This window comes from Phoca vitulina, unplaced genomic scaffold (assembly GCF_004348235.1).
Source record: "Phoca vitulina isolate PV1807 unplaced genomic scaffold, GSC_HSeal_1.0 scaffold89, whole genome shotgun sequence".
Lineage (NCBI taxonomy): Eukaryota > Metazoa > Chordata > Mammalia > Carnivora > Phocidae > Phoca > Phoca vitulina.
In genome coordinates this window covers 918,482-945,092 of record NW_022589792.1, presented here as the reverse complement: position 1 = coordinate 945,092, position 26,611 = coordinate 918,482, and the positions used below count along the sequence as shown (strand labels likewise).

General features: G+C 58.9%; 4 protein-coding genes and 2 non-coding genes across 10 annotated transcripts; 2 read left to right on the top strand and 4 right to left on the bottom strand.

The window, feature by feature from the left end:
• Positions 1-358: 358 nt before the first annotated feature.
• EIF3G (eukaryotic translation initiation factor 3 subunit G) lies at positions 359-4,589 on the top strand. Its single transcript, XM_032396082.1, has 11 exons — positions 359-433; positions 574-620; positions 1,113-1,196; positions 1,302-1,390; positions 1,528-1,587; positions 2,468-2,572; positions 2,666-2,855; positions 3,633-3,740; positions 3,839-3,975; positions 4,062-4,168; positions 4,459-4,589. The coding sequence occupies exons 1-11, from the start codon at positions 414-416 to the stop codon at positions 4,472-4,474; spliced, it is 963 nt and encodes a 320-aa protein (XP_032251973.1). The 5' UTR covers positions 359-413; the 3' UTR covers positions 4,475-4,589.
• A 149-nt stretch (positions 4,590-4,738) lies between these two features.
• Positions 4,739-11,674, bottom strand: LOC116626653 (suppressor of SWI4 1 homolog). 5 transcript variants are annotated; one of them, XM_032396080.1, is made up of 13 exons: positions 11,598-11,674; positions 11,333-11,503; positions 10,725-10,826; positions 10,481-10,531; positions 10,212-10,382; positions 9,264-9,340; positions 8,979-9,086; positions 8,753-8,876; positions 8,576-8,654; positions 8,344-8,473; positions 8,101-8,267; positions 7,938-8,018; positions 4,739-5,948 (listed from the first exon to the last, which is right to left on the bottom strand). In XM_032396080.1, the coding sequence occupies exons 1-13, from the start codon at positions 11,613-11,615 to the stop codon at positions 4,864-4,866; spliced, it is 2,364 nt and encodes a 787-aa protein (XP_032251971.1). In that variant the 5' UTR covers positions 11,616-11,674; the 3' UTR covers positions 4,739-4,863. The 5 variants fall into 5 exon arrangements, 3 of the variants coding, with proteins under 3 accessions (XP_032251971.1, XP_032251970.1, XP_032251972.1); XM_032396081.1 differs by having other exon boundaries at positions 5,640-5,948; positions 7,882-8,018; XR_004298303.1 differs by having other exon boundaries at positions 5,870-5,948; positions 6,399-8,018.
• On the bottom strand, positions 9,159-9,238 carry LOC116626729. Its single transcript, XR_004298313.1, has one exon. It is a non-coding gene; the product is annotated as a small nucleolar RNA U105B (small nucleolar RNA).
• Positions 10,596-10,682, bottom strand: LOC116626727. Its single transcript, XR_004298311.1, has one exon. It is a non-coding gene; the product is annotated as a small nucleolar RNA SNORD105 (small nucleolar RNA).
• Positions 11,675-13,516: 1,842 nt separating the features above from the next.
• ANGPTL6 (angiopoietin like 6) lies at positions 13,517-19,806 on the top strand. The gene is made up of 6 exons (XM_032396145.1): positions 13,517-13,702; positions 16,247-16,853; positions 17,550-17,727; positions 18,284-18,471; positions 18,553-18,823; positions 19,599-19,806. The coding sequence occupies exons 2-6, from the start codon at positions 16,254-16,256 to the stop codon at positions 19,787-19,789; spliced, it is 1,428 nt and encodes a 475-aa protein (XP_032252036.1). The 5' UTR covers positions 13,517-13,702; positions 16,247-16,253; the 3' UTR covers positions 19,790-19,806.
• Positions 19,807-19,819: 13 nt separating this feature from the next.
• On the bottom strand, positions 19,820-24,609 carry SHFL (shiftless antiviral inhibitor of ribosomal frameshifting). The gene is made up of 8 exons (XM_032396146.1): positions 24,284-24,609; positions 23,699-23,822; positions 23,453-23,502; positions 21,981-22,019; positions 21,663-21,812; positions 21,137-21,240; positions 20,858-21,012; positions 19,820-20,287 (listed from the first exon to the last, which is right to left on the bottom strand). Exons 1-8 carry the CDS (start codon positions 24,302-24,304, stop codon positions 20,061-20,063), a joined length of 870 nt encoding a protein of 289 aa, XP_032252037.1. The 5' UTR covers positions 24,305-24,609; the 3' UTR covers positions 19,820-20,060.
• Positions 24,610-26,611: the final 2,002 nt, after the last annotated feature.

Below are 26,611 nucleotides of genomic sequence, written 5' to 3'. Positions count from 1 at the left end.
TGCTCTCTCTCTCTCTCTCTGTGTCAAATAAATAAATAAAATCTTCAAAAAGATTAAAAAAAAAAAAAAAGGAAAACTCTTCCCAGACTAGGAGGACCAACCTTGATTTCTTCAGCTGCAAAACGAAAATGATAATTTCCTCCTCACAGCGTCTGACATACAGCAAGCTCTCAATAAGTGAGCTTTACTGTTATTAGTACATTTTAATTTTTCTAAAAGGTAAACGGAATACGGCTCTGCTCAGCCTGAGTACCAGCGCCCCGCAGCTCCCACAGCCGGCACCTCCACCTCCGTCCGCAGGGGGCGCTGTGGGCGCTGCTGCCGGGCTGCTCTAGGCGGCGGCACAGGAAGTCTCTCCTCCCCCCACTTCCGGTCTCGGGCCCGGGCTCGTGCTGCGTGGAGAAGGCTTGGGAATGCCGACTGGAGATTTTGAGTGAGTCGGGGGTCGCGGAGCGAACTCTGGGAGGCGGTTTGGGGGTCCTGGGGGGGGTATCATGGGGCCTGGGTGCGTCGAGGCGGCGGGGGCTTGGCCTCGCTGACCGAGGCTTCCCCTCTGCAAACTTGTCTTTGCAGTTCGAAGCCCAGCTGGGCCGACCAGGTGGAGGAGGAGGGCGAGGACGGTGAGTATACCGGGTCGTCCCAGGTCACCGCGGCCAGTCCCCAGGCCGGTCACTGCCGCCTGCTCCAACCTGGCACGGCCGTCCGATCCCGCATCCCCCTTCACGGCCACCCTCTGCCTGGCGCCATCCTCCGTGCGCGCCAGCCTGTCGCCAGTTCCAGATCTCCGCTGGCCAGTCCCTCCTCGCCCCATGCCACCGCCCAGTCCTCACAGCTGCTCCGGGGAGGAAGTTGTAACAGCCTGCCTCCCGCCTTTATACTGGCGCCGGGTGTCTTTATGGGCTGCCCATCGCTTTCATCCTTGCCACTGCTCGAGCTTACTGCAGCCCCGCGTCCTGGCACGGCTGTCCCAGGGCACTTCTTCGCCAGTCCCCAGCCCTTGGTCCCGCCTCCCTCGGCCGCTGGTGTGGGCATCATCCCAAAGGTCCCTTCATTTTAGCTTGGGAGCTCCCGCTCCTGCAGCTCACCCCTCCTCCCCCCACTCTCTCTCGTAGACAAATGTGTCACCAGCGAGCTCCTCAAGGGGATCCCTCTGGCCACTGGCGACACCAGCCCAGAACCTGAGTTATTGCCGGGAGGTGAGTGACGACCTCTGCTCCGTTCGGGGCTGCCTCTCCCCGGCGGCACTCCCGCCTGGTCCCCATTACCCAGGGCTCAGTTCCGTCACCTCTTCTCTCCTCCAGCTCCACTGCCGCCTCCCAAGGAGGTCATCAATGGAAACATCAAGACAGTGACAGAGTACAAGATAGATGAGGATGGCAAGAAGTTCAAGGTGAGGCTGGGGGAGGAGGTGGGTGTCCTTGTGCTTGGGGGCACTTGGGCTGGGAGGGGATGGCATGTGGGTTGGGTTGGTTGGCCCCAGGAGCCTTGAGATACCGGAAGGCCCAGCCTCTCCCCTCCCATCCACAGATTGTCCGCACCTTCAGAATTGAGACGCGGAAGGCCTCAAAGGCTGTCGCAAGGAGAAAGGTGAGATCCTTCTCCGCTTGTCTTGGGGGCTCTCTCAGGGCTGACTCAGAGGACTTAGGAATCCTTTTTTTCTGATACCTTTATTTTTAGAAGCGGGGTTTAAGTCTTTGTCCCTGTTGTGTTGGGAGCACAGCTTAGGTTGAAGGGTTTTTGTGCTCTGTTGGGGATCCTGAAAGGTCCAGGGTGCAGAAGCTGGGTGGGCTTAGATTCTTAACTCCTTTCAGCTTGTTTACCTGGAGGAACAGAGCCAAGCCCTCCTCCCCTCAGGTGGTCATAGCAGCTGCCATTTAACTGGGCTGTGCTTAGGAAGAAGCGATAGCCGTAAATGCATTTGGCAGTTTTCTGTGCACTTCCTCTGTGCCAGACCCCAGTGCCAAGTGCTTTGCAGGAAGTGTTCTCTCATCTGACCCCCCTAGCTATCCTGGGAGATGGGGAGCATTTGTGGTCCCCATTTTATAGGGGAGGAAGCTGAGGCCTAGGTTGTTTAACTAGCTCAAGGCCCTCACGGTCTGGGTGACCCCTGTGCACCCCTGGGCATCACTTCCTTGTGGGAGCTGGCCCAGCTACTTTCATGGGTCCCCCAGGAATTTTTAACTGTGGGGCTATTTCCCCCTGGGCCTTCGTTCTCTCTTTTGGAACTTGGGGCCGAGAGCCATCTCCGCCTCCTAAGCCAGCATGAAGCTAGGAGTTGACACATGCTAGGAGTGGGACCCACCAGGGAACAGGAACTGTCATTGTCACTGCTATGGGGGGCTTTTCGGGAGGGTGAAGAATATGGTTCAAGGCCCAGGCACCCTGAAGGGGGCTACTGTAGGTCTGGGGTGCCAGTGGAGGGGGTCCCACTTGCCCTTACCTGTCCCCCATCCCGCCCTGAGCCCAGAACTGGAAGAAGTTTGGGAACTCAGAGTTTGACCCACCAGGGCCCAACGTGGCCACCACCACGGTCAGCGACGATGTGTCCATGACGTTCATCACTAGCAAAGAGGTGAGTGGGGCAACAGGGCAGGCCCGGTGGCCATGATGGTGGTGGCCAGGGTGTGGCAACCTCGCTCTGAGCTTCCGCTGACCGCCCACCCAGGATCTGAACTGCCAGGAAGAGGAGGACCCGATGAACAAGCTCAAGGGCCAGAAGATCGTGTCCTGCCGCATCTGCAAGGGCGACCACTGGACCACCCGCTGCCCCTACAAGGACACGCTGGGGCCCATGCAGAAGGAGTTGGCTGAGCAGCTGGGCCTGTCCACTGGCGAGAAGGAGAAGCTGCCCGGAGGTGCCCGGGCCTGGGATGCGGCTTGGCAGGCCGTGGGGTGGGGAGGGTTGTGTGCACCTCTGGGAGAGACCTTGGTGTTCGCCTGCTGTGACTGGAGCTGTCCCCGTCGGGAAGTCGTCATCTCTCACGTCGGCACCAGCCCTGCAAGGCTGTGGCTGTGGCCTGGTTTGTGTGAGAGCGTGAGACCGGCCGGGCTGGTGCTCTGACTGCCGGGAACGTCGCCCATCGTTCCTTGCTGGGGGCTGGCGGACCGTTCCTCTGCAAGTCTGTGTGTCTACACCGCGTGCACGCGAGACTTGCTGGCTGTGGTTCTGCTGCAGACTCTGTGACCAGACTTGAGCGTGTCGTGTCGTGTCTGCCACGGATGTGCCCATGGCCCTGTGGGGGGGGGGTATGTGTGCGCATGCGTGCAGACTCAACGCGTGGCCGCAGTCCACGTCCTTTGGTGTGATTTGCGGATAGGGGTTGAGTCTGGACAGTTCTACACTTGTGACTTGGCGCGCAGCACACCTGTCACCTGTCCCTGCCGTGTTCCTGCGTGTCGGGAAGCTGAGCGTTCTTCTAGACCTCAGCCCCGTGTCCCCTTGGATTGCACCAACCCCTGTGGGTTCTTCCTCTGACTTCCGGGATGTGACCCTTATGTCCCTGCGGCCTGTGGCTTGGTAGCTGGGGCCTGCGCTGGCTCAGGGCCGGAGCTGCCAGCATCCCGGGGGGGCAGGGGGGTCTGTTCCTCGTCTGTGCCGGGGCGAGGCCTGACCCAAGTGCTTTGGCTTCCAGAGCTGGAGCCCGTGCAGGCCGCGCAGAACAAGACGGGGAAGTACGTGCCGCCGAGCCTGCGCGACGGGGCCAGCCGCCGCGGGGAGTCCATGCAGCCGAACCGCAGAGGTGAGCGGCGGGCGGGCGCTCCTCGGTCCCGTGCTCAGCCTCCCCTCGGGGCCTGGTTAGTGCCGTTCTCTACAAGTTGCTGCTCCTCGCCTGTCTAGCCGACGACAATGCCACTATCCGTGTCACCAACCTGTCCGAGGACACTCGTGAGACTGACCTGCAGGAGCTCTTCCGGCCCTTTGGCTCCATCTCTCGCATCTACTTGGCAAAGGACAAGACCACTGGCCAGTCCAAGGTGGGCTGGGGTCGTGGGGGTCGAGGAAGGGGTCACCTGTCCTGGTTGTGCCCTGAGGGCCCCTGACTCCACCCCCCCTCCCCCAGGGCTTTGCCTTCATCAGCTTCCACCGCCGTGAGGATGCCGCACGAGCCATTGCTGGGGTGTCCGGCTTTGGATACGACCACCTCATCCTCAACGTCGAGTGGGCCAAGTAAGACCTCTGCCGCCCCCCTGCTGCCCCCACCTTTCACAGCCAACACTCGGGTTGACTGTGGGCCCCATGTGGGTTTAATAGTCCCCAAGCCTGTTCTGAGGTACAGGTTATTTACTGTTTTTTTCTTCTCGAGGAGGGGCTCACTGCTCATCTGGCTCTCTGTGCCCTGCCTGCCCGCCCCCCCCATCGCAGAGGCCCCAGTTTATGTGGCACGGGGTCTCGGAATTCCCTTCGGGGCCTGGGCCCTCACACTTGGCTGTCCTCACCACCTGTCTGTCTCTCTCTAGGCCATCAACCAACTAAGCCAGTTGTCACCTTTGCTGCAGCTGCTCGGCCCCGGCCCCAGACCTCATGGCCATGGAAGGTAGTCCCCGAGAGCAGGGGGCTCTCGGCAATAAAAAGGCTCCAGTTGTTACAGGCTGTCTCGTTTATTCACACGTCACCTGCTCTGTGGCTCGCGGGGCCAGCCCTCCCCAGGATCAGTGCTGTAGGCAGAAATTCCTGCCACTATGGCCTGGGCACTCGCAGGTCCCCCAGCGGGTCTTTCTCTAGGGGAAGAAGCGGTGGTTCGGGGCCTGTTGCTGGCCCAGGGCCAGGGGTCTCCCGGGCGCTCAGCCCCCATTCTGCGGCTGGTCTCAGCGCCTTGTGAGGAGGTGATGGCTCAAACTAGGTCAGGTCGTGGTCTCAGGGGACTAGGGCTCCAAGGTTTGGGGAGTGGCTGTGACATTGAGGGGCAGGACTTGGCCAGAGCTCCCAGTGCCCTCCAGGGTGCGGCTCCCCCTGCAGCCGAGGCAGCTCTGGTGGCAGCAGCCCAGGCTGGGTGCCACAGCCATGTAGAGCAGTGGGTGGATGCAGATGGCCACAGGCATGAGGCCCCGCGTGACCTGGTGGCTCACGTAGGTCCTCCGGTCCAGTGCCGCCGTGGCCTCGGTCTCGTTGGCAAAGCCCGGGCAGCGGGCCCTCCAGCGCTGCCGGGCGTCCACGTTGAGCACCTGTGTGATGTGGTAGGGCACGTAGGAACTGGCGTAGAGGGCCAGGCCACTGGCCACCAGCCCTGCCACGCGCAGCTTCTCGGCCGCCGTCATGCCGTGGCTGCGCAGCACGGCCCGCCCGAGGGCACCGTAGGCCACCAGGGTGAGCAGCAGGGGCAGGCCGCAGCCCACGGCTGCCAGCACCAAGCTGTAGGCTCTGTAGGCCTCGAGGTGGCCGTCATCCGCTGTCCCCAGGCACCTGGTGCAGGCCTGAGGCCTGGCCGCGGTGCAGCCGTCTTCCTCCGGCGGCCGCGTCAGGCGGGAGAAGCTGAGCGTCGGCGCGGCCAGCAGGGCTGCGAGGGCCCAGCCGGCGGCGCTGATGGCCCAGGCGTGCTTGGGCCGCAAGCTGCTGCGGGTGAAGAAGGGGTGGACGATGCCCAGGTAGCGGTTTAGGCTGATGCAGGTGAGGAAGAGGACGCTGCCCAGTAGGTTGCAGGTGAAGAGGAAGCGCTCCAGGCGGCAGGCCAGCTCCCCGTACTGCCAGTTCTTGGGCGGGTAGAAGTAGGCGGCCAGCGGGAGCAGCGTCAGGGCATGGAGCAGGTCACTGAGGGCCAACTGGGCCGAGAAGACCACAGCGGGGTGCCACGGGCGCTGCTCCCGCGTGCCAAAGCGGTAGAGGGCCAGGCCGTTGCTGGCCACAGCCACGAGGAACTCCGCCACCAGCAGGGGCCACAGAAAGCCTTCCTGGAAGCCACTGAGGATGCGGTCAACGGCTGCCGAGAAGTTGGTTGGGCAGGATAGAGCACCTGTGGGCAGACGGGGTCACCAAGTGAGCGCTGTCCCTCGTCACGGCTCTGGCCGCCCGCAGAGCCTCTGCCCTGTGCCTGGTCACAGAAGCCCTCTGGGGGCACCCTTGCTCTGTCCCTGGCATGCCTGGGAGCCGGCACCTGCCACACTTTTTACAGAGGAAATTGGCCCAGGAAGGTCAGAAGCCGAGTCCTTTCATGTAATGGTGACTAAGCGTGCTCTGGGCCCTGAACCCTCAGGATGTGGGGTCCCTGCCTTCACAGAGCACATGTGAGCCAGCAGTGGTAACCCGGAACCACCAGGCGGGGGGTGGGGGGTGGGGGGGGGGGGCTGGGGGGGGGGCCCCAACCCCTCCGCGGCCCTCCTCCAAGACTGGATGGATCAGTGAGTCTCACTGCCACCGACTTCAGAATCTGGCACAGCCTCCCGGTTCCTGACCTCATCCTTACCTGTTCTCCCCACAGCCTCCCGGAGGGTGCCTGTGGACACCTGAGTCAGGTCACCTTCCTCCGCTCAGCGTCGTGGCTCCCTCCTCACTGGCAGGAAAAGGCAGTGCTCGCTTCTCCCACTGAGGGGCCCCAGGAGCGACCGCTCCCTCTCACCTGCTTGCGCTCACCTCGTGCTCTCAGTGACTCACTCCCAACAGTCCTTCCCACCCTGGCTTTCTGGCTCTTCCTTAAGGCACATTCCACCTCAGGGCCTTTGCATGGATTCTCTCTGCCGGAGTCACCAGCCCCCACTCATCTCCTGGTCTCTAGCCCCGAGAGGCCCATTCCAACCCCTCTAACATCGCGACTGCACCCTGTTGCCCCCAATTTCTGCAAAGCCTATACTTCCATCTGACCGCTGTTAAGGAAAACGCCGAGGAGAACGTCTGAGGGCAGGGAGTGCCCTGCTGCTGGCTTCCCAGGGCCCAGAACAAGGCCTGGGACTCAGCAGTGCGGAGGAGAGCAGAGAGCCGGAATGGATTCCCTTCCATGTACCAACTCCGCCTCAACTGCGGGTAAACAGCCTGGTCTGGTCTGGGCAGCAGGCTCCGGGCAAGATGCATGCGCCCCTCCCCCACCCCAGGCTGCTTGCCCAGCCACACTTCTGCCTCGCGGTCTCATCTCTGCTCTGGGAGGAAGTCCCTGTCCAGACGTGATTCACTCACTCCCCTCCACCTCCTAGGAGCCAGCCGCCCCCACCCTCAGTCCTGGGCTGAGCTGCAGGGGCCAGGCCCCGGGACCTCTGGCTCAACCGACCCAGCAGTGTCTGCTCCTCACCTGAGGTGGTGGCGGCCATGGCCCTCATGCCCTGCCTCTGGGTCCACTGCCCACGCGGTGCTAGTCCCCAGTCCCCGAGTTGCCGGCGCGGTGGCTGGCTGGCCCCTTCCTTCCCCGCAGCTCCACCCTCCTCCCCCGCAGCTCCACCCTCCTCCCCTCAGCACCAGCAGCTCTGCCCACAGCCAGTACCAGTCCTGCTTCCACCACTTCCTCTTCACACCCTGCCCTCCAGAGCAGACCAGTTACAGGCTTGCAAGTAAACCTGGGGTGTGCTGGGGGCCGTGGGGGGTGGCGTGGAGGGGCCCCGCACGCCCACTGCTCAGCACGGGGGAAATGGACGCAGGTTTGGGGCAGAACCCCGTCCAATTCCCAGAGACTCCCAGCCCCGAGCCTCTCTGGGCTTTATACACACAACTCCAGATCTGCCCATTGCAAATGCAGACTCAGACTTATAGGAAATCAGTCATTTACCACAGTGGGAGGTTGGGGAAACGGCTCCTTTATGAAAGGAAACCCAGGGTTGCACCTGGAGGTCCAGGCAGAGTCTTGTGGGCCCCAATTTGGGGCATCCATCTGGTGCTCCGGCCTGGCCTCACACCGCTTTCTTAGGTGGCCGTGCTTGGCCTCGCCTGCGGTCCCAGGGTGCTCCTCTGCGTCCCAGCTTGGCCTGGCCCCGCTGGGGCCTGCCCTTGGCCTTTGGAGGCCTATAGTCGGTGCCTTGACCTGGCCTCCGCTCCCTTCCTTGCTGCTTCTTGCCTGGGGGCCCAGCAGGCCGTCTTCGTTTGGCTGCCTTCGGGAACATGTCTGTGGAGAGAGACGGTGTCCAGGCCACCAGGGCACAGGGACAAGCCCAAGGCGTCCAGCTGCACCAACCCCCGCCACATACCCTCATCGGGCTCCTCTCCCACTGCCTGGCGGAAATATTCGGCTTCGTCCTCCTCTTCCTCCTGCTGGCCAGCCCCCTCTGTCTCTGGGGAGACACCGGGGTCCTCAGCATCGCTATCCCCATCGGCCCCTGCCCGCGCCCGCTTCATGCCTGCCAGGCTCTTCTTCCTGGAAAGGGGTGGCAGTGAGGGTGGGAGCCCGCACCCGGGACCCTGCCCCGCCAGCACAGCCCACTCCCACACACTTGTGGGCCTCCCGCTGCTCCCGCTTGCGCTCGACATCCTGGGCCTGCCGGGCCTGCCTCTGGGCCTTGAGCTGCAGCTTCTCCTCCTTGGCTGCCAGGATGGCCCGCAGCTCCTCCTCTGTCTTGTGCACTGAGCAGAAGAGAGAGGTCACCACGATCCAAGTGTGTTCCTATGACCCACCTCTGAGGGCCTCTGACTCCCAGCCCCATGGCTCGCCAGCCCCGTTCTCACCGAAACTGTGGAACAGCACGTTCCCCTCCCCCACACCCTCCTGGATTTTGATGAGCTGCAGCGTCAGCCGAGGCCCAATCTGGAGAGACAAGGGGAAGAGTCAGTTCTTCATCACGGCTGGGGGCTGCCAGAGGAAGTCACCTCTGCCACTGGGCCTGCCCTGGGGCTGGGCCTCACCTCAGTGAGCCGCACGGCGCTCTGCTGGGCCCGCATGTTGCCGCGGCCCGCCACAGCCTGGGGCAGCTCTGTAATGTTGTGCTCGCCATCCGGCTCCGCCTCGCTCTCCGACAGCCCAGCGCCCCTGTGCAGAGGACACACCAAGGTCAGCAGGGGATCGCAGGCTCCTGGAACAGCTCTGGGGTCCCCAGGACTGCAGTGAGCTCCCGCCCAGTGCCCTCCTCACGTGGCCAACAGCTCGCTGATGTCCTGCAGACGGCTCATGTTGGGGAACTTCTCCTGTAGAAGCTTCTTCATCCCACGACTTGCGCCCACAGGAACGACTCTGATGCTACTGCAGGAGCCAGGGTGTGAGAAGGGGCATTAGGAGTCGAGACTGGAGGTCAGCTCTACCCGCCTACCCTTCCCACAGTGCGTCAGAGCGTTTACTTTGAGACTGAGCAATCACAGAGCCTCAGCTGGAGCACCGTCATCAGCCGCACGTGAAAGCCCGCCCCGGCCCAGTACTCACTAATGACGGAAATCTAGCTCCTGGGAGTCGGGATTGTAATTGATGAGAAGGCAGCGCTTGATGGTGTTTAGGTTCACCTGGAGGGGAGAGGCGGGGGGCGCTGAACCACGTGAACCACCCACAGGATTCCGTGTGTGCTGAAGCCACACCAAGCCCAGGCCATGGCCATGCTCCAGAAATCTCCCAGCCAAGGGGTGTGGGGTGCTCCTAGCTGTGCTAGCAGCTGTGGGGCCTGATGGACTGGCTGGGATGCTGGCTTGAAATCCTGGTTCTGAGGCCCACGTAAAGCTATCCACACCAGACTCCCGGATGATCTAACAGCCTCATTTGAGACCTGCTGCTGCCAGGGATTAGGAGCTGGGGCTCTGGAACTAGACAAGTTAAAAAATCCAGTCCTGGGGCAACTGGGAGGCTCAGTCAGTTAAGCGTCTGCCTTTGGCTCAGGTAATGATCTCAGGGTCCTGGGATCGAGTCCCCACATTGGGCTCCTGGCTCAGCGGGGAGTCTGCTTCTCCCTCTTCCTCTGCCCTTCCCCCTGCTCCTACTCTCTCAAATAAATAAATAAATAAATATTAAAAAAAAAAGGCATTTCACCCTACCCCCTGTATCTAACCTCAGACTAGACTTCACCTCTGTTGGCCTGTTTATCTGTAAAATGGACTCCCAACACCTACCACGCTGCTTAGACCAACACTCAATGCACACTCCAGAAATAAAGGACCATCAGCATCATTTTCCATCTTCCAGAGAATAAGGCAGCTCGTAAGGGAGCCCCTTACCCCAGTGTCACAGAACACATGAGCGAGATTGGCCCTCAGGGGCTGGAGCGCTCAGCCTCAGTGCTGGGAGGTGAAGACCGAGCAAACAACCCAGGGGCCTATGTGTGGTACCTACTGTCCTGTGTGCCCCATCCCCCCGTTATCTGCCACCACACCAGGCTCAGCTCACCTTGTGCACATTGATGGAGGGGAACAGGTTCTGGAACATGGTGGCCATGAGCTTCACGTGCATGCCATGGGGCCCGAAACTGTTGAGCACCAGGAGGGGCGGGTGGGCAAACTGCTGCTCGTGCATGCGGTGTCGGCGCAAGGAGGAGACGACATCACGCACTAAGGTGTACTGCAGGACAGGGTGACGAGTGTGTGCTACACGTGGTTGGCACCACCCCCCACCCATCCTCCACCCCACATGGCCCTCCTACCACCTCCAATCCTTACCTTGTTGATCCGGAAGGTCAAGGTGGGGCCTCCTGGGAGGCGCATCAGCTTCTACAGAAAAAAAGGATTGGTGAGAGTCGAGGCGGGCATCCAGCTAGGGAGCAGGGAGTGAGAACCTCTGCTCCATCTCTTCAGAGCGTTTACTTTGAAGCCAGAATCATGGCAACTCAGAGGCGTATGGGTTCATCATGAGAGTTGGCGGAGCAGAGGGCAGAGGAGAGGAGGGCTGTGGGTATTAACTCACAAAGTATATGTTGGTCTCGGTTTTACTCAAGATCAGGAAGTGTGTGACCCCAAGGGGCCCAGCCACTGCCACACAATCCTTCAGAGTGTTTTTCTTTCGTATCTGAGAATTGCAAAAACAAAATGGAAGCATCATAAATATCTCTTCTTGAGCAAAGACTATAACCTAAGCTGTTATGCCCTTTCCTGCATTTAATTTTCCCGAGAAAGAGAAGAGAGGGGAGTGGAAGGCGCCTGACCTCTAGAACTAATCAGACTTGAATTTGTCCCTTGTTTACTGTGCATCGCCCAATCTGCGGAAGAGCCAACTGGGCCCTGCGACGTTAACTTTCTCCCTTCAGGCCTCTGAGAGAGGCCACGTTTCCACCCTAGCTTTGCTAACCCGAGTCCCTTAACCACCAGCCTTAGGCATCCAGCCAAGCCCCCAGCTGACTGCGTTCATCCACGAGCCCTCGCTGCTGCTCCACAAATCCCTGAGAGGCAGGGACGATGCTCCCCATAAAGGTCCCTTTCTCCAGCCGAGCGACGCGCGGGTCCGCGGTTGAAGCCACCTCCGCAGCCGCGAAGACGGGGCCCATGGCTAATGGAGGCGGGCTGGGTGGTGCAGACCTGCAGGCGGGTGGCGGTCAGGGGCTCCATGACCCGACGCAGGTCCAGGCTGAGCTGCCGGACGCCGCGACCCGCGCGACCCCGCGCGAACACGAACGAGTGCGGCTGCGCGGCGTAGGCCTCGAGGTTGCGGAGCTGCGCCTGGGCGCGCGCACGCTTCTGGTGCCGGGACTGCGGGGGCGAAAGGCGAGCGGTCAACGCCACGGCCGCCGTGGGGACCCCATGAGCCCCGCCCGCCCCCTCCCCCCGGGCCGCCGCGCCTCACCCGCCCAGACTGCCCCATGCCGCCGACTGCTCCAGCAGGACCCTTCTGCCTTGCGCTTCCGTCGCCGCGCCGCTTACTTCCGGCGCCGGCGAGGTGACCACGTGAGGCGGCACGCGCGGTGACGTCACCAGATGGGCATGCGCACCAGGTAGCGGCAGGCAGGAATCCACGGAGGGGTTGCTATGGAGATACCTGGTGCTTGTTTCTACGGAAACCGGGCGGGACTAGCGTCTCAGGGAGGCAGCTCGGGCTTCGGAGAAATGAACCGTGGGTTCGAATCCTACCTCGGCCCATTTACCCCAGCTGAGCGAATTTGAGAGCCACTTTATCCACCCCAAGGCTCCCACAAGTATCCTAAAGTGAGGATGGTAATCATTTCTCTGACCCGCGAATTAAAAAAGATGATGTATGCACAATGCTTGGCATACCAGCACCAGGCACTTGGGGAACAACCAGAGAAATGGGTAGAGCGTGGCAGTTAGGTATGTGGGCCCCCAGCTCCTGAGGGCCAGCTGTCTTCCCCGGAGGCCCTGTCTGCGGCTGAGAGATGGAAAGTCCACATCACCTTCTGGAAACTTAGGGCAAGGCGGGCGCTTTGTGAATAACTCACCTCCTCCCGGTTTCCGCTCAAAGCCCCAGTCTTGGCCTCAGGCTTCTGGCTTCTTCCCCAGAACCTTGGGGTGGGGGAAAGGGACGCCCCCAACGTCTCTTTCCCTGTCCCATTGGTTTCCTTCCCCCATATGCTTCCCCTCCCTCAGCTGTCTCCCCTCCCCCATTTGCTTCCCCTGTCCTGGTTCTCCTCCCCAATTCTTTCCCCTCTTCCCCCCTCCGTCTTTCCCTCCCCATCCCTGTCTTCTTCCTATCTCTGTTTCCCTCTGCCCCAGCTTTGTCTCTGCCATCAATTGTCTCTCATCGCCTTCAAGTTTTGATCTCTCCTGCCTCTGTCTCTATCCCCATTTCTCTCTTCTCATCCCTTTTCCTGACTCCCCCTGTCTCTGTCCATCTCCCCCATGACTCTCCCCTCCTCTGTGTCTTGGACTCTCTCCCCCTTCTGTCAGTCCCTCTCTATGACTTATGAGGTTTCTTCTCTGCTGCCAATGGAGGAAGCTGGAGGGGGCTGCGGGTGGGGGGCCAAGGGGCCCAGTGTCGGGGGGGGGGGGACCAAGCCCAGGCCTGGAGCCCAGCCTGGCAGCCTCTCTCAGATCTGGGACGACCATTTCCTCTTTCAGCCCGGGAGTCCACTCGGGTTACGGTAGGAACTGGGCGAAGGAGACTGCTCCCTGAGAGTGTGTCTGCAGGTCGGTGAGGCCTTTGTGCAGGTGGGAGACCCTAGTCCAGGCTCTGGGGGCCTCTGCATGAGTCTCTTTGTACCTCTGAGAAATGACTGCATGGTTACTTCCGCCTGTTTTTGTCCCTGCATGATCTGGCCTGAGGATGTGACGCTGTGTGTTGGAGACCAATGGGAACATGTGCACTGTGGTGGGCAGGTGGGCGGGTGCCAGGGGCTCACTGTACACCCAGTTAGCACCTCTGTGCTTGCCAGTGGGAGACCCCGTGTGCCTGGGTGTGTATGTGTCTGACACGCAGAACAGATGTACTCCACCCACAGGGTATTTTCCTTTAAGTCTCGGTCGTGTGTGTGTGTGTGTAGCCATATTTTGAACACACAGTTGCTGCGGGAATCTGTGCTGTTTCCAGTTGTGTCTTTATATGTGCCGGTGCCAGGCAAATCCGCAGACACACACACAGACTAGTCTCCCGGGGCCTGCAGCCTCCCACGCTCTGTGCTCTGCTGTGGGGGGAACGTCCGGAGCGCTGACCTGTGTTATCAGGCTCTGGTGGCCTGGGCGGGGGGATCTGGCAATTCTGGCTCAGTTCTCATGCGGGAAATGCTAAATATTTACAGTTGGAGCTCCTGGACTCAGCACACAGCTCTAGTCCCAGGCTCTGGGGGGACAGGGGTGGTTACCAAGCCTCCTCCCTCCTGCTCCCCCACCGGCCTCTCCCCATACTCACTCAGAGGCTTCTGCTGGACCTTCGGCTCCTCCTGGGACTTCTTGTGCCTGCTTCGTGCCTTGCCAGACTCAGGGTCTTGGTCCTGAGAGGTGAGAGGGCAGGAGGGCAGGAGGGCAGGGGGAGGCTGATTTTGTCTGTTTGGAGACCTGGGCTTCCCCAGGTTGAGATCCTGGAAGGCAGGGGATGTTGCACATATACAATCTGCCTCCCAGGGGTGTGGTCCATCCCTGTTGTGGGGGGCCTGGTGTCTTCAAGGAGGGGGCAAGGAGAGCTCCTGCTTGGTGTGCGAGTATGAGAGTGCTCATGCCTTTCTCCAGCTCAGACTCCTCTGGGGTTCCCACCTCATTCAGGGTAAAACCCAGGTCCTCTTGAGGCCCACGAAGCCCTGCCCATTTTGTCCCATTCCCTCCTCGCCCTCACCTCCTTCTGCTCTCCCCCTTGCTCACTCTGTTCCAGTCTTACAGGCCTCCCTGGTGTTCCTTGGGCACATCAAGCAAGGTCCTAGCTCAGGGTCTTCGCATTTGCTGTTCCCTCTGCCTGGAATGCTCTTACCCTTCTCTCTTTGTTCAGGTCTTTGCTCAAGTGTCATCTTCTTAGTAAGTCCTGACCCGTCTGTGTAAAATGGTCCCTCATCCCAGGACTCCCACCCCCTTCCTTACTTGAGTGTTCTCCTAAACACTTATCACCCTCTGAACTACCCACCGTCTGCTTTCCCCACCTGAACGTTGGCTCCATGAGGGCAGGGATTTTTTTTGTCTGTGTTGGTCATGGCCGTGTCCCCATTGCCTGGAACAGCTCTCGGCCCACAACAGGCACTAAATAAAGGAGTGCTTGCTGAATGTGTGAACAAGGCAATGTGCGTGACAAGGAAGACCCCGGGGCACCCCTGTGTGGCCACCCAGGATGTCTGGCTTTGGACATAGTGGAACTTGGGGCATATGGGGGTGATGTGTGGACACGTGAGACATGTTCTGAGTGTGGGCAAGTGCATGTGAGAGGCATGTATGTCTTGGACTGAGAGGCTGCAGGTGGGCGAACCCCAAGAATGAAGGCAATGGGGGCCAGGGGTAGGTGGCCTCAGTACATGCCCTCAAGTGAAGATACTTGTAGGAGCTCACCTATGTGAGCTGAGAACACTTGGGAGGGTGCAGCCGACCTGGGGCGTGTAGGTGTTGAGGGGCGTGTGAGTGGCACCAGGCACTGAACAAAACCCAGACTCAGCCTCTGAGAGCTGATGTTTCGGTGGAGGAATTCAGATAATAAACAATGGCAAACAAATGAGGCAATTTCAGAGTGACAGATGCTAAAATGAAAAAGTTGGGACTGTGATAGGGAGGAGGAGGAGCAACACTAAATGGGGTTGTCAGGGAGGGCTTCTGAAGAGGGGACATGTGAGCTAAGACGTGAATAAGGAGAGAGGGGGAACCATGTTAAAATTCTGGGAAGAATGTCCTAGGGTGAGGAAACAGCAAGTGCAAAGGCCCTGAGGCAGGACTGTCCCTGGTGTGTTTGAGGAGCAGCAAGGAGGTCAGTGTGCCTGGGACAGAGTGAGTGAGTGAGCGGTGAGTGGGAGGGAGAAGAGGGCAGGGAGGGGACGGGAAGAGGGTGCAGGGCTTGTGGGGCACAGGAAGACTTGGGGTTTTGCTCTGAGTGAGCTGGGGGCCATGAGGGGTTCTAGGAAAGGGAGAGACATGGCTTGACTCTGGCAGCTGTGGGATAAACAGACCAGAGGTTGATGACGGACAACTGGAGGCCTGGGGGGCAGCTGCTGTAAGGAAATACAGATAGTGTCTTGAGCTGGGATCATGTTGGAGGATGATGACTGTGGGGGATGTGGAGAAATTCAGGGTCTAAACAGAAGGGCTGACAGGCCTGGCTAGTAGGTTGGATCTGCTGTGAAAAAAGAGAGACAGGGATGATTCTGGGGTTTTGGTCTGAGGACGTGGGAGATGGGGTGTCTGCTACTAGACTGAGTTAGTGAGACTTACCTCTCATCCCACCTCACTTCTTCCCACCCATTCTCCCTCTGCTTCTGCTCCAGCCTCCCAGAAGTACCTTTAATACACCAGGAACCGTCTAGCCTCAGGGCCTTTGCATTTGCTGTTCCCCCTGGCAGGGATGCTCTTCATCCTCAGACATCCTCATGACTTCCTCCCTCACCTTCTTCAGGTGTTTGTTCAAATGTCACCTCCTCCACGACGTCTTCCCTCCTTTCAAATTGCGGGGACCTAGGTCCCCACACCTCTCCGCTGTTTTACTGCTATCTCAGCACCGTCTAATACACTCTATTAACCCCTGTAGTTTATTTACTTTTATTTTGCCCATCAGGGCAGGAATTTTTGTGTTTTGTTCCCTACTGTATTCCCTAGAACTGAGGCTGGCACACAGCAAGCACTCGGTGAACGTTTGTTGAATGAATGCACGACATGCTGTCCCGCAGGGCGCCTGGGACTCAATGGACAGGCCAGGGTGGGATCCCATTTGGGCACTTCCAGATTGGGGGGCGGGGGGGTTCGGGGGGGAGACGAGCCTGTGTGGACCTGGAGCAACGCAGGTTCGGCCCAGCCTGAGAGCTGGGGGCCCAGGCTAGGCTCCCGGGGCTCCCCTCCTTCCCGTTCGTCCCCTGCCTGCAGGTCGGCCATGTCGGCGCCTCCGCTGCGCACGCTGCAGCTGCTGCTCCTGCTGGGTGCCACGTGGGCGCGGGCGGGCGGCCCGCGCTGCACCTACACCTTCGTGCTGCCCCAGCAGAAGTTCACGGGCGCCGTGTGCTGGAGCGGGCCGTCTGCCGCGCGCCCGGCCGCGGAGGCCGTGAACGCCAGCGAGGTGGCGGCGCTGCGCATGCGCGTGGGCCGCCACGAGGAGCTGCTGCGCGAACTTCAGCGGCTGGCGGCGGCCGACGGCGCGGTGGCGGGAGAGGTGCGCGCACTGCGCAAAGAGAGCCGCGGCCTGAGCGCGCGCCTGGGCCAGTTGCGCGCGCAGCTGCAGCACGAGGCGGGTCCGGGGGCGGGTCCGGGGGCGGGTCCGGGGGCGGGGCCAGTCCCGGGGGCGGAGCCCGCTGCGCTGCTGGCGCTGCTTGGGGAGCGCGTGCTCAACGTGTCAGCGGAGGCGCAGCGCGCCGCCGCCCGCTTCCACCAGCTGGATGTCAAGTTCCGGGAGCTGGCGCAGCTGGTCACCCAGCAGAGTGGCCTCATCGCCCGCCTGGAGCGCCTGTGCCCGGGGGGCACGGGCGGACAGCAGCAGGTAACCTCTAAGCTCGCCGGGAATCGTAGTCACTTCCTGTGTGCAGCATTTGTAAGACGGGGCTCCTGCGACCCCACGCGCGGCCTCTGATCCGCAGTTTTGAAAACCGAAAAGCTCCAAAACCCAGATTCCTACCTCTCCTCCCACAGCTCATTTGGGTCAGAACGCGACTGGTGGCTACCTAAAATCTTCACTTATCCGCTTAATATAAATATTCGCAGAGCCTGTAATCAAGCATATTATTATGTGAAGACCAAAGAGCCATGTTATGGAGGTGTTATGCGATATAAATATCTGCCCTGTGTTACTCTTTCTAACTGCTGCCATATTATCCTTAGTTCTGGAACATGGCTGGCCCTAATTTTGAATAAGATTGTTGCTCTGTGACAACCCACACCTTAGAGGGCTGTTGGGAAGATTCTAACACTCATTGTTGGAGGTACTCTCATTATCCCTACTTTACAGAAAAGGAGTGTCAGAGGCACAGATCAGTTCAGCTGTGAACACCAGAGTGGGAATTTAGGCCCAGTTCTGCTCTTGACAGCTAGAGTTAGGCTTTGGGGAGTATCAGTTCTAGGGCTGGGACATGCCCCTGCCTGATCTCCCACCCATCTGGGTGTTGGGAAGAGTTGGGGGCCCAGCGTCTTTTCAGCTGAAGGCTAGTGCAATCACATCTGAGTCTCTTGGTCACCCCAGATCCTGCCACCACCCCTGGTGCCTGTGGTTCCTGTCAGTCTGGTGGGTGGCATTAGTAACACCAGCAGGAGGCTAGATCCAGCTCCAGAGCCCCAGAGAGACCAGACTCTGAGAGAGCAGGGGCCCCTGGCCTCTCCCATGCCTGCAGGGCACCCTGCTGTCCCCACCAAGCCAACAGGTAAGATGAGGGCAGGGCTGTTGAGGGTGTGAGGAGCTAGGGGATTCCCAGGGCAGTGTGGATAGAGGGAAATAGGAGCCAGGATTTTAATGGCAGATTTCTCTCATGGTAAGGAGACAGGGGGAAATGATGCTTTTATCCTGGTGATAGAACAAGGAGCTATGGCTCTCATTCTGATAAAGACCAGAATTCTTCCTGGGGTATGAAAACGGGAAAGGAGGTACTTTTCCTTTGATGAGGGGACAGGGAATTTAGGACTGCTTATTGGTGAGCATTTAAGCTAGTTCAGAGTATCACGTTCAGGATTTCTATTCTGGTGAGATTGTAGAGCCCGGACTTAAGTACCCCAGGCTCCATATTTGCTGTAGTGAGAAAAGAATGAACTAGAATCTTAACTTAGGGAAGGAAATGGATATTGGGGCTCTTATTTTGGTCAGGGAATGGGAGAGGCAGGACTGCTATTCTGGTGAGGGGATGAGATGAGAATCAGGACTCTTCTCCCAGTAAGGGGTTGGTTGGTCCAGGCTGTGCCTTCCCCCTATCTCTGTACCCACAGGTCCGTGGCAGGATTGTGCAGAGGCCCACCAGGCGGGCCATAGGCAGAGCGGCGTGTATGAGCTGCGACTGGGCCGGCACGTAAGGTCAGTGTGGTGTGAGCAACAGCTGGAGGGTGGAGGCTGGACTGTGATCCAAAGGCGGCAAGATGGCTCTGTCAACTTCTTCACCACCTGGCAGCACTACAAGGTGGGCGTGGATGGGTAGGGGCAAGGCTGGGCAGAGGGTGGGGGACCTGCTTCTGACCTTCTGACTTCCCTGTCCTGCCAGGTGGGCTTCGGGCAGCCTGATGGGGAATACTGGCTGGGCCTGGAACCTGTGCATCAGCTGACCAGCCGTGGGGACCACGAGTTACTGGTGCTCCTGGAGGACTGGGGAGGGCGTGGGGCACGTGCCCGTTATGATAGTTTCTCCTTGGAGCCTGAGAGCGACCACTATCGCCTTCGGCTTGGCCAGTACCATGGAGATGCTGGAGACTCTCTTTCCTGGCACAATGACAAGCCTTTCAGCACCGTGGATAGGGACCGAGACTCCTATTCTGGTAAGGAGAGCTCTTATTCTGGTGGGGAGTGGGGATGGGAGGTGGAACTCCTAGGGAGGGATGGAAAAGAATGAAAAGGAGTGGGGTGAAACTTCCCTCTGGTGAGGATCAGGGTCAACAAGAGAAGAGAGGAGAGGACTTTTATTCTGGTGAGGGGATGGAGAGCCTAGATTCCTTCTTTGGTGAGGCAAATTCCTTCCTAGTAAGAGTCAAGATTCCTGGGGCGCCTGGGTGGCTCAGTTGGTTAAGCGACTGCCTTTGGCTCGGGTCATGATCCTGGAGTCCCTGGATCTGAGTCCCGCATCAGGCTCCCTGCTTGGCAGGGAGTCTGCTTCTCCCTCTGACCCTGCCCCCTCTCATGTGCTTTTTCTCTCTCAAATAAATAAAATCTTAAAAAAAAAAAAAAAAAAAAAGAGTCAAGATTCCTGTTCGGGTAAAAGGCAGGGTGTGAGAACTAGGAGTTTTTTTTTAAAAAGGAAGGAGGTAACATTCTCTCCCCCCCCCCCCCCCCATAAAGGTAGAGCTCCTGGTTTTCAGAAAGGGTGGAAAAGGTGTAACTTGTACTTTGGTAGGGCGATAGGGAAGGAATTAAAGCTATTACTCTAAAAAAGAAAATGGGGCCAGGGTTCTTACTCTGGGGAGGAGAGAGAGGATCGAGGTTATATTCAGTAAGAGTGAGAAGGGCCAGGGGATGCCTGACAAAAGCCTTGCACTAGTGAGGCAGTGGTAGAGGCTTTTATTTTGGTGACAGGATATGGGTTTTCTCGCCCCTCAGGTAACTGTGCCTTGTACCAGCGGGGAGGCTGGTGGTACCACGCCTGTGCCCACTCGAACCTCAACGGCGTGTGGCACCGCGGGGGCCATTACCGCAGCCGCTACCAAGACGGCGTCTACTGGGCCGAGTTTCGTGGCGGGGCTTACTCTCTCAAGAAGGCCGCCATGCTGATCCGGCCCCTGAAGCTGTGACCATCCGTCCATCTGTCCCCCAGGTCCCAGGGGACATTTGTCAGCAGGAGCCCAAGTTGTCCTGGCCACACTTGCTTTGTGACTTAGCGGGGGCCACATCCCACAGTCTGTCCTGTTGTCCCCCTGAAAACGGGACCCAGGAGTCCCCCTGCTGGCATCTCAGACCCAAATGGCTCCAGAAGGGCGTTTAGATCGCAGTTTGAGCTCATATTTTATAACAACACAAAATCTCCACAGAGTGTGTCTGGTTTGCATCTGCCCCTGTGAGGGGTCACTCCCTGTGCCCACCCTCCTCCTCCTCCTCCTCTTCCTCCAGTTCCTCCTTTAGGTCCTCCAGGATGAGGTTGTCCAGGTCTTCCACGAGGCCCCCCTGGCTCAGGCAGGTGGCCACAGTGGAGCCACTGCTGATGTGGGGGTTGCTGGGGTGCAGGACTTTGGGCAGGTGGTTCTGCTTTCGGCTCTTGGGGTGTGCGCAGGACGTCCCAGGCATGTGGGGCTCTGGGGAGGGAGAGGTTCTGAGGCCACGGAGCTTGAGGCCACCTAAGACTCTGGGGGCAAAGGGGCTGCAGCCACGGGGTGTTCTGGAGAGGGGAGGGGCCTGGGCCAGAACTACAGGAAACTCAGAGGTGAAAAGTCACAGGTGTTGAAGCCATGACAGACCCAGGGACATGGGCATCGCCTGAGACTATAGGACATATAACAGGAACCGAGAAGAGACCACGGGGCAGAGGCCGAGGCCATGGAACATTGGGGTGAAACCACCGAGCCTCAGGGGCAAGACCACAGAATGTGGCTGATGGATATTAGGTGGATATTAGGAGGGGCAGGGTCTTGGGTGGCCTGGTGTTGGTGGCCACGGAGACTGGGGGCGGCCATGGAAGATGCGAAAGGAGGGGCTGATGCCATGGGATGAGCTAAGTGGCTCTGGGGACCGAGGCCTTAGGCACGTGGGAGAAGCAGGCAGGGACCTTGGTACGTAAGGCCCCAGAGGCGGATGTCCCAGGAGTCAAGGTCAAGTAGACTGCCCTGAGTTGGGGGGAGGTCATGGGGGACATGCCAGGCCCTCACCTCGCCGGTTGTAGCAATCGGCAGCCGAGCAGGAGTGGGTGTGGGTGCTGCGGCGGTCGGTGTCCCGGTCCCAGCGTGGAGGGAGGATCCGTGTTGGATACACGGGGAAGCCGCACCCGTAGCAGGGGGATGAGGACCCCATCTGTGCCCAGCCCCTGGGGGGCGGGCAGGGCCGTGAGGGTCCAAAGGTAAGGCCTGGGCCAGGGTGGGGCCAGGGCAGGACAGGGCTGGGGTGGGGTGGGGCAGGGCAGAGGGTGGGGTGGGGGTCAGCACCCTCACCGGAAGTTGTGCCGACACCTCGGGCAGTGGAACTCAGCCACACCCCACATCTTGTCACATGGCACCGGCTCGTAGCGCTTTCGGCATTTCCTGCACCGGGACACCTGGGTGTGTAGAGTGGGGAGCAGGCTTGCTGTCAGAGGGGCGCCCCAGGAGCTCGAACAGTGGCCGCAGTGGGAATAGGTACCCCACGGAAATTGGCAAACACTACAAATCTGGGGTTCTCCCGCCACCTCCCTGCACTAGCTGGGCTACTAAGCATTTACCAGAAGCACACCACTGATTAGGGGGTTCCAAGTCCAGACCTGGGATTGTGGTTTTGGGGTCAGGTTTGATTTCTGGGGCAGCTGTCAAACTGTGGAGTCAGAGGTCGGGCTCTGGGGATAAGGGTGGAGCTGGAGGGGCAGATGGATGGAGATGGAGATGGAGACTGAGCTCTGAGACTGCAGGTCAGGGGCTGGGCTCTCGGGGGTCGATATTCTTAGGTCAGAGGTGCGGACACTGAAGGGGGGGGTCAGGTTATCACCTCTTTCCTCTGGGGTACGCGCCGCCACCAGACATGGTCACAGGAGGAACAGGCAAACTGCCGATCCACGGCGGGAATGAGGTCTTCCTGGGCGCGTTGGAACATGCGGAGGTTGGCTTCTGTCAGTGGCAGGAGGGAGGTCGCCACATCCTGCATGATGGGGACAAGAGGGTGGTCACGCCTCCTCCGCGAACATAAACACGTCAGCCCTCTTCCCTCTACATATATGTCTCCTCTCCTCATCCATGGATGCCCTCCACTCTCCCCCATGGATGTCCTCCTCACTCCACCTGCCCCTATCCCATACCTTGGACTCACCTGGATGTCCTGGTCCTGCTTCATATCCTCTGGTGGGTCCTGGGTGGAGACATCAGGGGCAGAAACTGGGGATGCCGCTCAGACCTCTTTTTACCATTATTTGCTGGGGTGGGGCTCCTGGACGGGGAGGCAGGGTCCTGGCCCCATATGAGTAGGGAGTCCCTAACTCAGGAGCAACTTATAGAGGGCAAGGTGCATGGCCCCAGTTATCCTCACAGTCGTCTTGAGGGGGGGCACACCTATTATCCCCACTGCTCAGATAAACTGAGGCTCTGAGCAGGGAGAGGGGTTGCCTGAGATCACCCTGGGTGAGCATGACCGAAAAGGCCTGGACCCCATGCTTCCCTTCCTGCTGGTAAATGCCACACACTTGGTGGCATTGTGACGGGTCGCCTCTTTGAGTCCATGCTGCTTTAGGCTAAGTGCTTGGGCTCTGGATTCAGATAGATGCAGGTTCCAATCCAAACCACTCCCCCTGCATCCCGAATGAGGAGGATCTCAGAGCGGCGCCACGGTTGAAATCCCAGCTGCCACCTGCTTTCTCTATGAACCTGGCAGGTGACTTCGTCACTCTCCATCTCAGTTCCCTTGTCTGTAAAATGGACATGATAAATAACAGGATCTGTCTCAATGGATCAGTATGGGGATGAAATTCAAGGAAACCCTACTGCAGGGGGAGTGCTCACTTTCCTGTTATTATTTTTTTCTTTATTTTAAGTAGGCTCCACACTCGATGTGGGGCTTGAACTCATGACCCTGAGAAAGAGTCGCATGCTCCCCCCCCAACTAAGCCAGCTAGGCGCCCCTCCCATTATATTTATCATACCCTTTACATGTGTAAACGTAAAGAATACAATACATACCTTATATTCTTTAACAACTATGGGAGGGTGCTTTCAGGCAGGTGAAATCCATAGTGCGCTGGCCACCAAAGTCATTTAAGGGGTAAAGTACCCATGTCATACCTGTGCCTCAAAGCCTTTCATTCATTCATTCATCACATGGGCTCCCTGCCCCTCTCTCCTCCCCCATTTCCTGTTTATCCTAGCCTGTTTGCTGTTCCTTTGCTCACTCTGTTCCCTCTTCCAGGAAGACCCTTCCCAACCCTCTCCTCCCCCCACCCCCCACTTCCCTGGATTACTTCTCCTCAGCCTTAAAGAGCTGGCACCACCCCTTCCAGGAAGGCTTCCCTGACCTCCCGGGGTCCTCTATAAGGAAACTAATCCTGATTTGTTTCACTGCCTAGTTTCATGTCTCTCTCTCCCACTTAATATCACCCACAAGTAACCAGCAGTGCCTACAGTTTGCAGTCTCCCTGGTCGTACACATGACTGAAAGGTGAGTAAGTCAATGTGGATCATGAAGTGGGGACTGGTGGTGCACAGAAGGGGCTCATCATGGATCCGCCAGGTCCCTTTTGTCCCCCCTCCCCAGCTACCCCATCCTTTGACGGGGGGAGGGGGGCAGTTTACCTGGGCATCCAGGTCATTACTCAGTTCCTGTCCATCTTGCTGCTTTACCCCTGGTGGCAAGAGTTAAGTGTAAGTAAAAGGTCCTTGAAGGATCTTGTGGGAGTTTCAGGGTTCCCCAGAGCCCCTGTATAGACCCTCCTCAGGAGATGATCTCAGCGTCTCTTCCTACCCTTAACGCAGACCACACCTCCTCTGCGCGCTCCCCGCTCCCAACCCCTACCCGGGCCCGGACCCCAGCCGGCTCACCGTACACGATGGAGCGCCCCACTCCCGTGTGGTCGCTGCCAAATTTCCTCATCAGAGTCCCCGCCTTCTTGGAGGATACCTTCCCATGAAACTTCTCCCGGAGGCGCCGGACGCTTTTCTCCAGCTTGGGTGGGCAAAGGGGGGTTCCGATCGAGTAAGGAGGGGAGCGATTGCCCCTCCTCCATCTCCAGGCATCCTTCTCCCATCCTGAACTTGACCCTTGGTTTTGGCCTCCCCCTCCACCCCCATCCCTCTACGGCATTTCCTGGAAAAAGCCAAAGTCCCCACAGGGTATTGGGGGAGGGAGCGGACTGGGGCGAGCGTCCCAGGCTAAGGGAGGAGGCCGGCCAGGTAACCCCTGGCCTCTGACCCTTGACCCTGCAGCCCCCGCTTTTCCTCGAGGAGGCCGCATCTCATTCTAGGGGATGTGGCGGTCATTCTCCTTCCGGGGGGGGCCGAGTGCCAGCCAGGGGGAAGGTCTGGGCTTCGGATGGAGTCCCCAGAAACTGCGAAGCCCCTCCGCGCCCCCGGCCCCTCCCCGGCGCCTCTCGCGAGCCCCCCGGCCCAGCCGTAGCCATCTCCTACCTCCACACCTTCTTGAGACATGGTGGCGGCGGCGCAGGTTCCCGCGAGGGTCCGCACTGCGCGCTCGGAGCCCCCTTACCTGGGCGCGCCCGCGGGTCCAGCAGCCGCGCAGGGCAGGGGGCGGGGCCTCCGGGCGGCCCCGCCCTTCCTTCCCGGCCCCCTCTTTCGCTTTCGATTGCCGGGGGTGACGGGTGGACGGGGCGCTCTGGCTCCGCCCGGGCTCCGCCTCTTGCTCTTGCGCCCCAGACCCGGGCGGGCGCCAGGGGTCTGCACCCTGCTGCGGAACGCGCGGACCTCGGGCGGTGGAGGCGGCGCGGCCTCTGCAGTCGGTCACATGTCCCCACGCTGCGCGGGGTCCGCGTCTTCACGTCCCTCGTGGGGGCGGGGCCGCATCGGAAGGCCGCCGCGAATCTCCGTGTCCCTCTCAGCTCGCGCTCCCCCACTTCATCGCTCTCCCTCCTCCGCTCCCTCAGGAATCGGGCACAAATTAGGACCTGGGCCCCCTGCTCGCTCTGAGTCTCTTACGCGGCTGCGTCTCCTTTCCCAACCTCAGTTTACTCCTCTGTAAAATGGGGACGATACAGTGGCTACATCTTGGTTATGTGTGTCTGCCAGGATTCGAGACCTGGGGTAGAGCGCGTACTAGCACCTGGCATATGGTAGGCTAACTAGTCACTGGGCCAACCTACTGCGTGCCACAGCCAAAGGAGCAGGTAGTTGGGCGAAGGGGAAGATGCTTGTTAAAAATAGAAGTTACTGGTCCTTAGCAGTCTGGCAGCAGCATGTAGTCTAGGGGTTTCTGGGAATCTGCACTGTAAATCGGAAGGTTGAGAATCCTCTTGGCTAGCACAATTTTTTTATTTTTTCTAAAGTAGGCTCCACACCCAAGGTGGGGCTTGAACTCGTGACCCTGAGATCCAGAGTCACATGTTCCACCCACTGAGCCAGCCAGGGGCCCCTATTACATAAAGATATTCTTTAACAAACACACCAAAAAATGGAGATTAAAAAATATAGGTGTTCTAATGTTTTCTACTTGACCTCCAGAACTTTGTCTGTGGGTCTTTGCACCCCGTCTGGAGCCTATTAGTGAATATAAACAGTTCACAGTTCTTTGTGACTGAATGTGGAATTTCAAGCAGGGAGGGGTGCATGCAGGTGGCATACAGTACCTGGGATTTTATCCTGAAGGAAGTGGGGAGGTGTGGAGGGGCTCTCTTGTTATACATATGTACAGTATATATAATATATGGTATATAATTACTACTTACCCAGTGGAGAGGGAGGGGTGGGTGGCAAGCAGACAGGAAACAGGTGGGAGACCCATCCACCTCCAACATGAACAAGATCTTTCAGATTTTTTTTGAGAGAGAGAGAGAGAGAGAGAGCGGGGGGAGGGGCGGGGGGCTAGTGGTGAGCAGAGGGAGAGGGAGAGAGAGAATCTTAAGCAAGTTCCCCGCCCAGCATGAGCCCGATGCAGGGCTCGATCTCACAATCCCGAGATCATGTCCTGAGAGGAAACCAAGAGTTGGACGCTTAACTGACTGAGCCACCCAGGCGCCCCCAGATCTGCTAGATTCTCATAATAATGGCCATCATATCGAGCTCTTACTCTGCACCAGGCACCGTTCCAGGCATGGAGCATCAAACTGTCTCGTATAGTTTTTGTGCATCAGGAATTTAGAAATGGTTTTGCTGGACTTTCTGGCTCAGGGTTTCTCATAAATATTGTAGTCAAGATGTTGGCCAGGGCTGCAGTCACCTGAATGTTTGACTGGGGCTGGAGGGTCCATTCGACATGGCTGGCTGGCAGGTGCTGGTTGTCGGTGGGACGGCCCAATTCCTCCCTCCTTGGGCTGCTTGAGTATACCCCCAACTTGGCAGCTGGCCTCCCCAGGGCAGGGGATCCAACAAGAGAAGAAAAGCCAGGTGGGAGTTGCATCTTCTATGACCTAATGTTGGAAGCCACACGGCATCACTTCTACTGCCACCTTTCGTATGTTAAAATCGAGTCACTAGATCCGGCTAGTGTTCTGGAGAGGGGAAGCAAGACCCCTCCTTCTGCTGCCTGCCATCCTCCCATCTCCTGCTGGAGCCTCGCATTGGCTGCACCAGAAGGCAGGGAGAGCAAGGGAGCCAGCCATGCTGTTAGCCTCTCAGGGCAGTTGATTTGGAAGGACAAACAGAAGATATAACCAGAGTATTGAATTTTGGCAATTGTGGATGGACAGAGAAACAAACATTTCCAGCGATCACATGGGGGCGCTGCCTACCCACCAGCAGTTTTCTGAGCTCTGTGGCCATCTTGGCTTGTTTGTGCGGTGGTAG